Source organism: Miscanthus floridulus, chromosome 10 (genome assembly GCF_019320115.1).
Source record: "Miscanthus floridulus cultivar M001 chromosome 10, ASM1932011v1, whole genome shotgun sequence".
Taxonomy (NCBI): domain Eukaryota; kingdom Viridiplantae; phylum Streptophyta; class Magnoliopsida; order Poales; family Poaceae; genus Miscanthus; species Miscanthus floridulus.
In genome coordinates this window covers 11,027,844-11,041,025 of record NC_089589.1, presented here as the reverse complement: position 1 = coordinate 11,041,025, position 13,182 = coordinate 11,027,844, and the positions used below count along the sequence as shown (strand labels likewise).

At 47.5% G+C, this 13,182-nt stretch overlaps 1 protein-coding gene and 1 pseudogene across 1 annotated transcript; one reads left to right on the top strand and one right to left on the bottom strand.

The window, feature by feature from the left end:
* The first annotated feature begins 376 nt into the window (after window positions 1-376).
* LOC136487644 (uncharacterized) lies at window positions 377-6,940 on the top strand (annotated as a pseudogene).
* A 3,527-nt stretch (window positions 6,941-10,467) lies between these two features.
* Window positions 10,468-11,601, bottom strand: LOC136488002 (uncharacterized). Its single transcript, XM_066485064.1, has one exon. The coding sequence runs from the start codon at window positions 11,599-11,601 to the stop codon at window positions 10,468-10,470; it is 1,134 nt and encodes a 377-aa protein (XP_066341161.1).
* Between the last annotated feature and the right edge of the window lie 1,581 nt (window positions 11,602-13,182).

Below are 13,182 nucleotides of genomic sequence, written 5' to 3'. Positions count from 1 at the left end.
GCTCCTTCCCTGATCCACAGCGGCGCTAATCCGCCCCTTCCCCGACCGGCGGCGTCGGCCCTTTCCCCCACGCACGCTTGGCTCCCCGGTAGAGGCGGGCCCTAGCTGCGGTGCGGCCCGACCCGTAGCCACGGTGGCCCCTTGTAGCGGCGTGGACCCGCTCCTCTGACCCGCGGCGTCCTTGCTCCCATCGAGTGACTAGCGGGATACAACGAACAACGGGACGGAGATGCCGGTGTACGGTGGTGGGATGTGGCGGACAATAGTAGCCCAGCCATGGAGTCGATCGGTGTTCCTCAGGTTTGGTTAGTATCCTCTTTCAGTGGATCCAGGCACCACTCAACGCAGATCGCAGAATCCAAATCGATCTCGAGCAGGTACCTCTGTCCGTGCCTCCGTGCTCGGCCTGGTAGGGAGCGTGGCGCCCTGGCCGTGGTCAAGCCAGTAGGGAGCGCGACGGCCTAGCACTACTGGCGGCGGTCAGGAGCACCATGGCTTGCTTGATGCTGTGGAGCCGAAGGTCGTTCCCGGCTGGGAGCAACCACCGTCCGCGTCCGCTCTTCCTTCTCATGCTGCCGATCTCCCACCCGGGCCTCGCCAGCTATTGCGTTCGTCACCTCGCCGACAGCATCATCTCCTGCGATTTCAACTACATCATCAGCCACCTCCCTTCCCCCCGCTGCGCGCATCGCTCTCTCACGCTTGCTCTAGATACGCCCGCGGGTGGCCGAGGTTGCCACCGCGCGCCGCTGCTTTGTGCCGTGCCGTCGCCTTGGTTGGCCGCACTCACCCTCAGGCCATCACTGTGGGTGCCTGCTCGCTGCTGCGTGCCACACGGGCCACAGCCCCTGCCATGGTCATGCGGCTCGGTTGCGTCGCCGACCCCCTCCTTCCTCGGAGCAGGGCCCTGGATGGAGGACGTGTGGCTCTGGGACTGCCACTGTAGTGGCCGTCGGGGGTGGCACGAGGGACCACGCTACGATGATGGAGATGACCGTGCTCGTCGTACTGGAGGTTTGCACCCTTATGCTTGCAGGTACCTCGCATTGGTGTTTTGCCACCGCCGCAAAAGAGGCAGCCGCTGTGGAGTTCAAGGGAGGAGGAGGCGCCGTAGAACTACTGTAGATCGGTGAGCCGAGGGTGAGCGAGATGGGGATATTCTTCAGCAAGGCGGAGCCGCCGCCACCGATGGTGTCGGTGCCGCCGCTCTTCGATTACCCTCCCATCACCGCGCGCACTAGGTTCGTCGCTTCCTCTCTCCCCTCCATTCCGAACCCTCTGCTTTGTGTTAAGGCAGGGAAGCCAATTGGTTGGTAGCCTCACTCTGCACAAATCTCGGTTGGTGATTCAGTCGTAGACCTACGCTCTGCATAACTGCTCCACTTAAATGGCTGAATGGTCGTGATTAATCATGCTTCCAAGCAATCGCGCTTGATTGCTCGCATGGTGTGAAATAGAACTGTGGATTGGTGAAATCGTCAGATCGTTAACAACAGTTAGTTGTAAGGTTGTGCACTTGTGCGTCTCAATTTTGGTAGCTTGCTTTTATCCTTGGAGCACGCACATCTCTAGCAGATGCATTTTCCTATGCACCTTTACAGTTAAGGTTAGTTTTAGTCTTCCTGGAAGGATGAGGCATTGCCGCATTACACTTGGGGTTGCACTTATGTCAGTCTGGGCCCTTCATTGTGCTTTACTTAAAGCAGTGTTAGTCTTGAACATGCAGGATGGCGATGCCAATGTATGAACTAATGTTTGGGAAGCTCTCGCTGCACAATCCGTTTGAGGACTATTTGGATCAAGCTGGGAATATGACCTCAAGGATCATGTTGAAGCCACTGGAAGATCCTCATGTTGATTTGATTGCTACTGTATCCTGTCAAACATTACCTATCATTTCTGCTACTGTCTTCACTTTCTTTACCCTTTCAATATCATGGTACCTATCTGTTTAGGATGTAATTGGTGTTAAGTGCGCCAACTGAACCCTATTGTCATTTTTTTATTTGTTAATGCTGCTATCATTTTCTGTCCTTTTCATTTATCTTTGAAAGAAAGAATTCCAAAGAACTATCACTTCATATCTCTAGTTGTCATTAGCATGGCATCGTTATTAGAACATCTAGTGACCTATTGGCATCTGTTCTGGCAAGGACACTCTGTTGATGTTCCCTGTGCTTGTGTTTCAACTATGATAACATAGTCTTGACTAGATGTTGCATAGTGCCACAAACTGAGGTTTTCACATATATATTTGTTGATATTACAGACAACCTTATGCCAGATTTGGAAATGGTGCCTTTAGTGCAATCTCATGTCCATAAAGCCACTAATTTGCTAGCAGTTTTGTAGAATGGTTATAGCTGCTGCAATTGGAATATTAAGAGATTTCGTTCCAATTCATCCATATTTAAATATTTTATTACTTCACGAAAAGCATTTGCCTACCTTAATGTCACTAGGTGTCTGCTGCTGCTGATAACAATAGTGGAACAGAAGTAAAAGGGAATGCTCTATTTCGCTGGCAGAGGTGGATATTCATAGCTTATAAACTCTTCATATTAGTCCCACCTTTGTTATACTAACAAAAACACTTCACTTTTTCTTAGAGAACTGGATGACCCCCATACCTTTGTGGACCTTCTTGTGTCAACTTCAAATCTGTATGCACTTTCTGGCTCGATGGACTATAATAATGTTAGTCAGCATTTTATGTATGAAAAACACATGAATAACAATTTGCCAATCTCCTTTTCTTGCAGCTGGTTGCAGCTTAGGTCATGTGCCTATGATCCTAAGTATCATTTTGGTGCCTTCGGAACACTACCTTTGCTAATGGGGTACAGGTAGGCCATATATCTTGTTTCTATTTCCAAATAATGCAAAGTGTTGTTAGATAGCTTTCTAGAAGCTTTAATGTTGGTTGTTGAAGATTATTTTCCCTGGTCCAGTGTTAATAATATTTTATTCTGTTAATATAATTAGAAATGATCACAATGAGGGAGCTATGTTTGTCTTTTTTGCAGGGTGCGTTCAAAAGATTATGGGGTCGTTGGTGTAAGATATGGTTCAGAGAATTTATCTGTTGGGGCATCGTTTGTGCCAATTCCTTGTATACATCTATCTACTGCTAAAACACCTCTTTTCTTTTCTATCTTTCTGTTGGTGGCTTGCTACCCTGACTTGCTCAGGATTAAGTGCCTTTGTTGTTGTTTATTGAATTTTGATTAAGGTTGATATAACAAGTAGATGCACCTCCATAGTTTTGAATCTATTTAATGTATTGGATTGTTCCTTAATAATATTCTTATGTGGTTATGTTCAGGTCTAACATGTCATGCTCATTCTTTTCTTTGCAGTATCTGGTGAGGTACCTTTGGGTGCATGGTTGGTTGGGAGAAAAGGGAGCTTAACTGCAGGAGTACAATACAAGCCACTTAGTGAGTGTTACCAGGCTAAATGGTCCAGAGTTCTATTCTTTAGATGGATATATGATAATATGACTCTTAAAACATCAATTCATTGATTTGCATTTCTTTATCTTATTCACCACTGAAGCTACTATACTTGCATGTTGTGGGTGTACTGTTGTTTGTAAGCTGTAGCTGTCTTTTGGCATTGAACTGCAACAACCAAAATAACAAAGCCTTTTAGTCCAAAGCAACTTGTCACTACTGCAACTGCAAAGATGTATCAGGCTTTGAAGTTCTCTACAATTACTATTTCTATTAGATCTCCCAATATTTACATAGGTTACCCTAACATGCTTGGGATTAAAAGGCTTTGTTGTCATCGTCGTTGCTAAGTTCCAATATTTTGTTGAATGTTTTCTGCCTTCCCTGCTAGCAGATAATACATGTGGATGTTTATTATTTTTATATGTTTTGAGCCTTCTGTTTTTGCTGCTAACCCTTATTCTCTATCCTGTCTATTTTGCAATAGGTGGCAGCAAACATCCTATGCCATTTACAGAACTGGAGAACTAGAATTGTGCAATCAGTTATGGTGTTGGCTCAACTAGCCCGCTCAGCCCTTCATTCATTTTCTCCCTGGAACTTGCCAGAAGTACACAGGTTTGCTTTATAATTGTACATATTTTTCAATAAGAAAGCTTCAGATAGCTTATTAGTTTGCAACTGCTATGATCTTTTAACAATAGTATAAACTATTTGCTGCCTCTGATGGAGTGAGGAATTTTTTGTGCATGGATTACGATATGTAATTTGCAAAGTAGCTATATACTCATGTTCGTGATTTATCTAAGAACATCATCGATGCATAAGAAAATGTAATGTTTCGCTTTTTATTGGCGTATTGTATGCGCTTTGAGTCTTAGTTTACACACAATAACGTATGAGCTTTACAAGTTGCTGCTTGATCTCATTTGTAATTTAAAGAACTCAATTATAATCACATTGAAACATGCAATGAACAATGAGGTGGATGGATATGCTTTCTTTTATTCTTTTGTGTGGGGTTCAAATGGTCAACTGTTCTTTTAGAAACTATTAGTTACTTATGGGCTAAACATAAAAAATTACAACACTGACATAAGTCAAGTAGTTGCCAATGATGCTAGCTAAAGAATTTCTTTATCTAAATAATGCTGGCTACCTCGAATTGAATTTTTCACCTTAACGTGCAGCTAACCGCATCATTCTATCAGCACCTGGTTATTCAAAGAAGGGTATGGGCAGTTCTTTCATTTCATATTTGCAAATAGTCCTTGTCCTTTCTTACTAATTACAGTTGAGATTCAGGTTATATCTGCTGCTGTGTCATTTTTTGGGCGAGAATCCTACCTGACTTAAATCTAACTTCCATATGGTGCCATGAATATCTGGGGATGCGGCAAAGCCTGAATTTTGTGGCTGTTTAATTATTATATTGTTATTATTCAATTTGGACATAAATTATGAAGTAAAGCTCTTTTTTGCATTTTCAGATAGCCCATTTGACACTATATGAATTTTCTGGATTTCTTTAGGAAACCATGTTTTTTTGTTCATCTTCCAACAAGCTCTAATATATTTTGTAGGGGTCTAGTGTGTCGTTGGTTGTCAAATGGGCCGATACAGAAAAGGAAAGGCAGGCTCGGAAAGCACAAAAAGCTCAGTTACAACTATCTAATATGCCCAATGCAAGTCCAATGCAGCAGTCTTTGGTATTTGGAGGTTTACAGATGGGATATATGCCTCAATACAATGGATTTGGCTATCAGGTGTCTTCTGCTGTTCTTTTAGCCTTCTTTATATTTTATAGCCATATCATAGAAAATGCTCAGTAGTTATACCAAGGGCAGCACTCTTCTAATGGTATTCTGCTTTCAAGGTTTTTTTCCTTCACAAATTCTCTCCACCAATCCTTGTTCAGAACATATGATTTATTAACTTCTGTTCTTCTCACTCATAACATATCATCTGCAGTATTTGAATTCCTTCCTACTTGTTCTTTGGTAAACATATGTTGTAAACGGAAAAGATCAATTCCATTCAATTTTTCGAAACCCTTAGCTTTACTCCCTTGACATTATATTATATTGATTCTTAAATAATACATGTTATATGTGGAAACTCCAAACACCGAAATCTTTGCCGTAAGTGATGATCAGCATCAAATTTAATGTAGTGTGTTTTATTTCTTGTGCAGCCACCAGGAACATACGGTCTTATGCAGTACCCTCTATCTCTGCAGAATCAAGGCCCCTTCTAGAATATGGTTCGACCTCTTAATAAAGGGAACTCAATAAGAGGAGTCAATCCTGAACTGTCTCCCAGTTTAGTTCAAAAGTCATTTAATGCAATGCAGTTAGGCAGCCCTTATCAAGCTATCCCTGGTATGCAGTATCTTGGATCATATCCTGGTGGTCCCATGAACAATCATCCTTTTGGCAATTCTCACAATTCAATTTCAATTAAAGTTCCAAATTCGAATGCCAATTCACCATTTCTTCTAGTCCCAGCAGCAATGCTGGTGGGCAGGTTGAAGGTTAGCCACATTCGATACTCTATTCTATGCAAAGGGAGAAAAACTATTCGCTAGAGAGTTCATGTGGTCATTAGCATGTACTTTTTGTCTCTCAAGTCTCAACGTTAAGTTCCCTAGCAAAAAAGTACATTTTATAGCATGATGTGCATGACCCTTTGTTTCACAAAAATGTACATCAGTACGTAGGACAAAAATGATTGGTAGCCCTTATTATAATAGCTGTGCTATCAAAATCCATAAGGACCATAACCCATTATACAATCAATTAATCTGCCTATCTACCGATACCATATTGTGTTTTAAAACCTATATAACCTAATTATCTAATTATCATGTTACAGGTCCTCCTAGAGCCAATCTATTTATTTATCATATCCCACAAGACTATGGTGACCAAGAGCTTTCTAGTGCCTTTCAGAGTTTTGGTAGAGTACTAAGTGCTAAGGTGTTTGTAGATAAAGTAACGGGCGTCAGCAAATGCTTTGGTAAAATCTCCCACCCTCTCTATCTTTCGGCGCACAGTCTGCTAACTTTGCTAACCGACGCATATAACCTGGATGTAGGTTTTGTGAGCTACGATTCTCCTGCTTCTGCATAGGTAGCAATCAATAGGATGAACGGGTACCAATTAGGCGGTAAAACACTCAAAGTACAACTCAAGAGAGAAAACAACAACAAGCACAGTAAACCTTATTGACAAAAGGCCAGCAGCTGTTATGACCATACCACATGATCATGGTTCTCAGAGAAAGACATACTTGTGTTGTAGTTTTTGCTCTTTCCACCTATACTATAATCCTAGCCAATGTTGTGCTTTGAATCTAAGTGTGTTGGTTGCCTGAGCCCAACTCCATCAAAGACTTCTTTCCACTAACATGTCATTGATCTGCTGGTTAGAATAGGCATCATGTAATGACAGCCAACCTCTATGTTGGTTTACAACATTGTAATGAAAAAAGCCCTGTTACATTTTCTTCCCATATTTTTTTATTTAATGTACCAAATATGTAGAATAACAGAGATTGAAGGGAAAACACCACACACCCAACGTGGGGGGTGACCTTGATATATATAGCCAATACATGGCAGGTTACATGCAATACATGGCAGATGCTAATCATACTAAATATAGACTTGCCTAATATACACTTTCCTAATGTACATATCTATCAGCCGCCCTCAGTCGAAGCGTCAGGATTCCGGATGCACAGACTGGACCAAAAATCCTCAAAGAGCTGAATCGGTAGCCCCTTTGTCATGATATCAGCGAATTGATACTTGGACGGCACATGGAGAATGCGAACCTCGCCGAGAGCCACCTTCTCACGGACGAAATGGATGTTGATCTCAATGTGCTTGGTACGGCGGTGGTGGACCGAGTTGGCTGTCATACAGACAGCGCTGACGTTGCCACAGTAGACAACTGTGGCGACCTTCAATGGAACGTGAAGTTCCTGAAGAAGCTATCGAAGCCAACAGCACTCTGCGACCACATGAGCAACAGCCCGGTACTCGGCCTCCGCACTGGACCAGGACACCATGGTTTGCCGTTTGGACGACCAGGACACCAAGCTGTCACCGAGGAAGACGCAAAAGCCTGAAGTGGAGCGGCGGGAGTCGGGGCACCCTGCCCAATCAACGTCGGAGTAGGCAATCAACTTGTCGATAGGGCCAGTACTGATGTGGAGGTCAGCGGACAGTGTGCCCTTCACATACCGAAGTATGCGCTTGATCAGCGTAAGGTGAGCTTCGCGCGGATCATGCATGAAGAGGCACACCTGCTGCACAGCGTACGCCAGGTCGGGGCGAGTGAGCATCAAGTACTGAAGTGAGCCGGCGAGACTCCGGTACGTGGCGGGGTCAGTGACGGGAGCACCCTCCATGGCAGAGAGCTTGGCACGAGAGTCGGCAGGCATCGATGTCGAGTGACATTCGGCCATACCCGCCTTCTGAAGAAGATCCACCGCGTACTTCCTTTGGTTGAGGAAGAGCCCATCGGAGGAGCGAGTGACGGAGATCCCCAGGAAGTGATGGAGCTCCCAAGGTCCGTCATGGCAAACTCAGAGTGAAGGCGACCTATGATGCGGCGGAGCAGAGCATCCGAGGAAGCCATGAGGACGATGTTGTCGACGTATAGCAGCAAGTAGGCACTGGCACCGCCCTCAGTGTAGACGAAGAGGGAGGTGTCGGTGGCAGAAGCGACGAAGCCAAGCTGTCGAACATACATGGCGAAGCGCTGGTGCCATGCCCGCGGGGCCTGCTTGAGGCCGTAGAGGGAGCGCTGAAGAAGATAGATGGCATCGGGACGCGCCAGGTTGACAAAGCCGGGGGGCTGCTGACAGTAGACTGTCTCGTGCAGGTGACCGTGAAGAAAGGCATTCTTCACGTCCAGCTGGTGGATGGGCCACTGACGAGAAGCGGCGATGCTGAGGACGACCTGAATGGTAGCAGGCTTGACGATGGGGCTGAACGTCTCGTCATAGTCGATGCCGTGGCGCTGGGTGAAGCCGCGAACGACCCAGCGAGCGTTGTGTGAGCCAGGGTGCCATCAGAGTGGAACTTGTGCCGGAAGATCCACTTGCCTATCACCACGTTGGCACCTGGGGGCCGGGAAACGAGTCGCCACGTGTCATTGTCGACGAGAGCCTTGTACTCCTCAGCCATGGCCGCACGCCACTAGGGGTCAGCAAGGGCCCCTTTGTAGTCGCGGGGAATGGGTGAGGCAGTGGAGGCGGCGACGACGTGAGCAGACGATGGGAAGCCGTAACGATCAACAGGCTTCAGCGAGCCTATTTGGAGGCGCGTCACAGGTCGGCTTGAGGTAGGAGGTGGCGGAGAGGCCGCCACAACTGGAGCAGGAGCCGGCTATTCTGGAATAGCAGGCGCCGGTGGGGGCACCTCCATGACTGGTGCAGACAGTGGTGCAGGAGCCGACTCAGCAGCCGGTGCGGGAGCACCAGCACGCCGCCGAACATAGACCCATAGAGGTGGACCGGTCGGAGCAGGAGCAGCCGTGCCAGGAGTAAGGACCGGGCCAATCTATAGGATGGCGGGGTCCTCAGCGAGCTCCTCTAGTTGAGCTCGGCGTCGCGGCTGCTCAGCGGCAACTGGCGACGGAGCGATTGCAGGGGGCACCATGGTGGCAGTGTGGTGCACCAGCGCGGCAGGACCTGGAAGAAGAAAATCCAGAGAGCTTGGGGGCTCACTGGTGGGGTTAGTGCTGAATGAAAAGTGAGTCTCATCGAAGACAACATGACGAGAGATGATAATCCATCTAGTAGTGAGGTTAAGACACCGATAACCCTTGTGAGAGGAGGGGTATCTGAGAAAGACACAGGCTGTGGAGCGAGGGGCCAGCTTGTGTTTGGAAGTGGCGGTGAGGTTGGGATAGCAGAGGCAACCGAAGACACAAAGAATAGTGTAGTCTGGGGACTGCTTGAAGAGTTGCTCATAGGAAACTCTATGGTGAATGGCTGAGTAGGGGCGCCTGTTGAGGAGATATGTGGCTGTAGCTAGCGCCTCTGCCCAATATTTGGGTGGCATGTGGGCGTGGATGAGCAGTGTGCGACATATGTTGTTCAGAGAACGGATGATACGTTTAGCCTTGCCGTTTTGAGGGGAGGTGTAAGGGCAGGAGAGGTGTAAGTGAATGCCGCTAGAGGCGAAGAAGGTGGCGAGGGCATTGTTGACGAATTCAGTGCCATTGTTGGCCTGAATAGCCTTGACAGGAAGGCTGAACTGTGTGTGGACGAAGGCGCAGAACTGAGTGATGTGAGTAGCGACCTCGGACTTGTGGACTAGGGGGAAGGTCCAGCAAAAGTGGGTGAAGTCATCGAGGATGACAAGGTAGTACTGTGCACTAGAAATACTAGTGATCGGGGATGTCCAAACATCAAAGTGTATAAGCTCAAAAGGTAAAGAGGAAACTGAACTAGAATTGCCAAAAGGTAGCCGCACATGCTTGCCAAGTTGACATGAGTGACAAAGAGTATGAGCTGATTTATTATAGGAAATGGAATTATTTTGTCTAAGCAAATGTAGGGCAGCAGCTCCTGGATGACCAAGACGATGATGCCATAGGTCAGTGGAGGTGGCGAGGTTGGCTTGTGGCGTGGTAGGGACGGTGTAGAGGCAGACGGAGCTATTGGAGCGAAGAATCACGCGTCTGGTCTACAGGTCCTTAATAGAAAAACCAAATGCGTCAAATTCGATAGTGCAATTGTTGTCACGAGTGAATTGGCAAACTGAAAGTAAGTTGCACACTAGAGAGGGGACAACTAGAACATTGCGAAGCGAGAAGGGAGACGCGTGGCCTAGTAATGTGGAGCTACCGGAGCAAGAGACAGGAAGATGATGACCGCTGCCAACAGTGATGGATGGGATAGAAGAGGGTTGACGGGAGAGGAGTATACCATCCGAGTTGTGCATGTGGGAGGTGGCGTCGGAGTCCATGACCCAGCTGGAGTTCTAGAGCGCCATCTAGGTCAAGGCGGCGATGAGGCCGGCCTGATCCCACAGTGGAGCGGATGGAGCTGGCGAAGGGGGAGCGAAGACGGTGTGGGACTGCGGACTGGCACCCATGATGCCCTGGCCGCGCCCACCCTGGTCACCATGAGGGGGCCAGCCACCGGGGCTGTTGCCCTGCTGCCAGCTGCTGCCTGGAGGAGGAATGCCACCCTGGAAGGCCCATGGGTTGTAGCAGAACCAGGGCCCCATGGGGCGGTTGCCCCCTTGCTGTCCACTGCCGCTGCCCTGCTGCCAGCCAGCGCCGTTGCCTTGGCTGCGCCAGCCGCCCTGTTTCTTGCCACCCTTGCCTTTCTTGCCGCCCCTAGAGCCCTTGGGAGCAGCGCCAGTGGCCACAGAGGAGGAGGGGCGGCACCCTAGAGAAGTGCAGGTGGAGCTAGAGGCGGCCACCATGGCAGATGCAGCCGTGGTCTTCTCGTCGTTGGCGAGGCGTAGCTCTTTGAGGGAGAGCATTTCTCGCGCCCTGGAGAAGGAAGGCAGCTCGGGGGAGTTGGCGATGTCGTCGGCAGTGGCAGTGTAGCGTGGGTTGAGGCCGCGTAGGAGGCTGAGGACGAGTTGGGAGTCCTCGATGGTGTGGCCGATGTCCCGAAGAGCGGCGGCCTTGATCTTGAGGCGCTGGCAATACTCATCAATCGTCGAGTCACCCTGTTTCAAGGAGTGAAACTCCTCAAGCAAGAAGACGGCCCGAGGCGCGCGGTTGGAGCGGAAGAGGCCCTCAATCGCCACCCACAACTCGCGGGCGGACTGGTTCTCATCGGTGATGGCAAGATCAAGAACTGAGTCATCGATGGTGTTGAGGATCCAGCCGTGGACAGTGCACTCGGCAATGTCCCACGATGGATCAGTAGCCGGAGGAGCTGGCCCGTCGATGTGGGGGCGAAGGCTGAATTTCCCACACAAGGCCTGGAAGAACGAAGCCCACTTGGTGAAGTTGGGATTCTTCATCTCCAGGGTCATCGGAATGTGAGTCTTCACGTTCACGGCGGTGTAGGGGTGGACGACGACGGCCTGCGGCGTTGGTGGTGCAGCAGCGGCTGCCGCAGCAGCTACGGCAGCGGCTGCGGCCGAGGCATCGGCGTTGGGAGACATCTCACCATAGGGAGGAGGAGCGCCCAGGAGAGAGGTGGGGAGGAAGGAGGCGGAAGCAGAAGGTCCAGGATCTAATTGATCTCGGTCTTTGATACCATGTAGAATAACAGAGATTGAAGGGAAAACACCACACACCCAACGTGGGGGGGTGACCTTGATATATATAGCCAATACATGGCAGGTTACATGCAATACATGGCAGGTGCTAATTATACTAAATATAGACTTGCCTAATATACACTTTCCTAATGTACATATCTATCAAAATAGACCAACCTTTCGTAGCAACGTGATGATAAAACATATTAGACATATGAGCCATTTTTTTCAAGATTTTTCCTATACCAAGCACATCACCCGTAGCGAAGCGCGGGCAACAATGGCTAGTATATATAATGGCTACCACGTGTTTTTTATTTTAAAAAAATACTCAATCCCCAGGAGTAGACAGCCCTACGGTATATATTCTACTTAATATAGAAGGTGATCTTCTCATGCAGTTCGAAAAAACCCTGAACCTATGTCGGTGATCTTCTCATGCAGTTCGAAAAAAAACCCAAACCTATGTCCCACCAATACACAGCGACACTGTTGTCCACGTGAGACTAGGTCAGATTTTTTTTATAACATGCGTGCGGACGTGGGGAGTCGAACTCCAGACCAGAGGCTTCCCATGACTGGGTGATCACCAACCGAGCTACTGAGAAGCCATGGGAGAGAAACAGCTAGTTTTTGCTATTGGTTTTTACGGTAAATTTTTAGCTTTCCAACACACTAAAAAACAGTTTAGCTTATCTTTGCATATTTTTTAGCTTATCTTTATCACCGGATGGAGTACACGTCACCGGATTTGCCTATATAATGGTATACACGTCACTGGATTTGACTATAGAAAAGTGCAATCTTTTTAGCACCGATGGAGAACACGTCACCGGATTTGCCTATATATATATATAATGGCCACCACGTAATTTTTTTTATAAGAGGAGCCGTGGGAGAGAAACAGCTGGTTTTTTTTTCTATTGGTTTTTACGATATATTTTTTAGATTCTCAGCACACTAAAAAAACAAAAAAAAGCAAAGGTGGAGCTCACGCAGCCTGGGTTTGAGCGTTGCTCGTACCAGGTTTTTTGCACCGGGATTTTTTTTCCCATTTTCTCGATAATGGTCAAGGTGTCGTGGTCGTCACACTTGGAGTTCCTTATCTTCAAGTATCTCTCAGCCACGCGTGTGTATTTAGGTATATATATGTAGGTTTAGCTTACGCACAATGTGTGTGCGTGCGTGTAGTGTGAGGTGTGAGGTTTTTCTCCATGTTCTTTGCAGCGTCAAGCGCGGATGATCCATAATGGTCAAAGTGTCATGCCCGTCATACCTGGAGTTCTGTGATCTTCAAGTACCTCTTAGCCGCGTGTGTGTCTTTAGGTATAGATGTAGGTCTAGCTTGCGTACAATGTGTGTGCATACGTGTGGTGTGAGGTGTGAGTTTGTGCTTATTAAGTTTAGATACTACAATTTGTACTTAAAGTATCGATGCATAAAATACAAGAAAAACTTATCTTTGCATATTTTTCGTTTTTA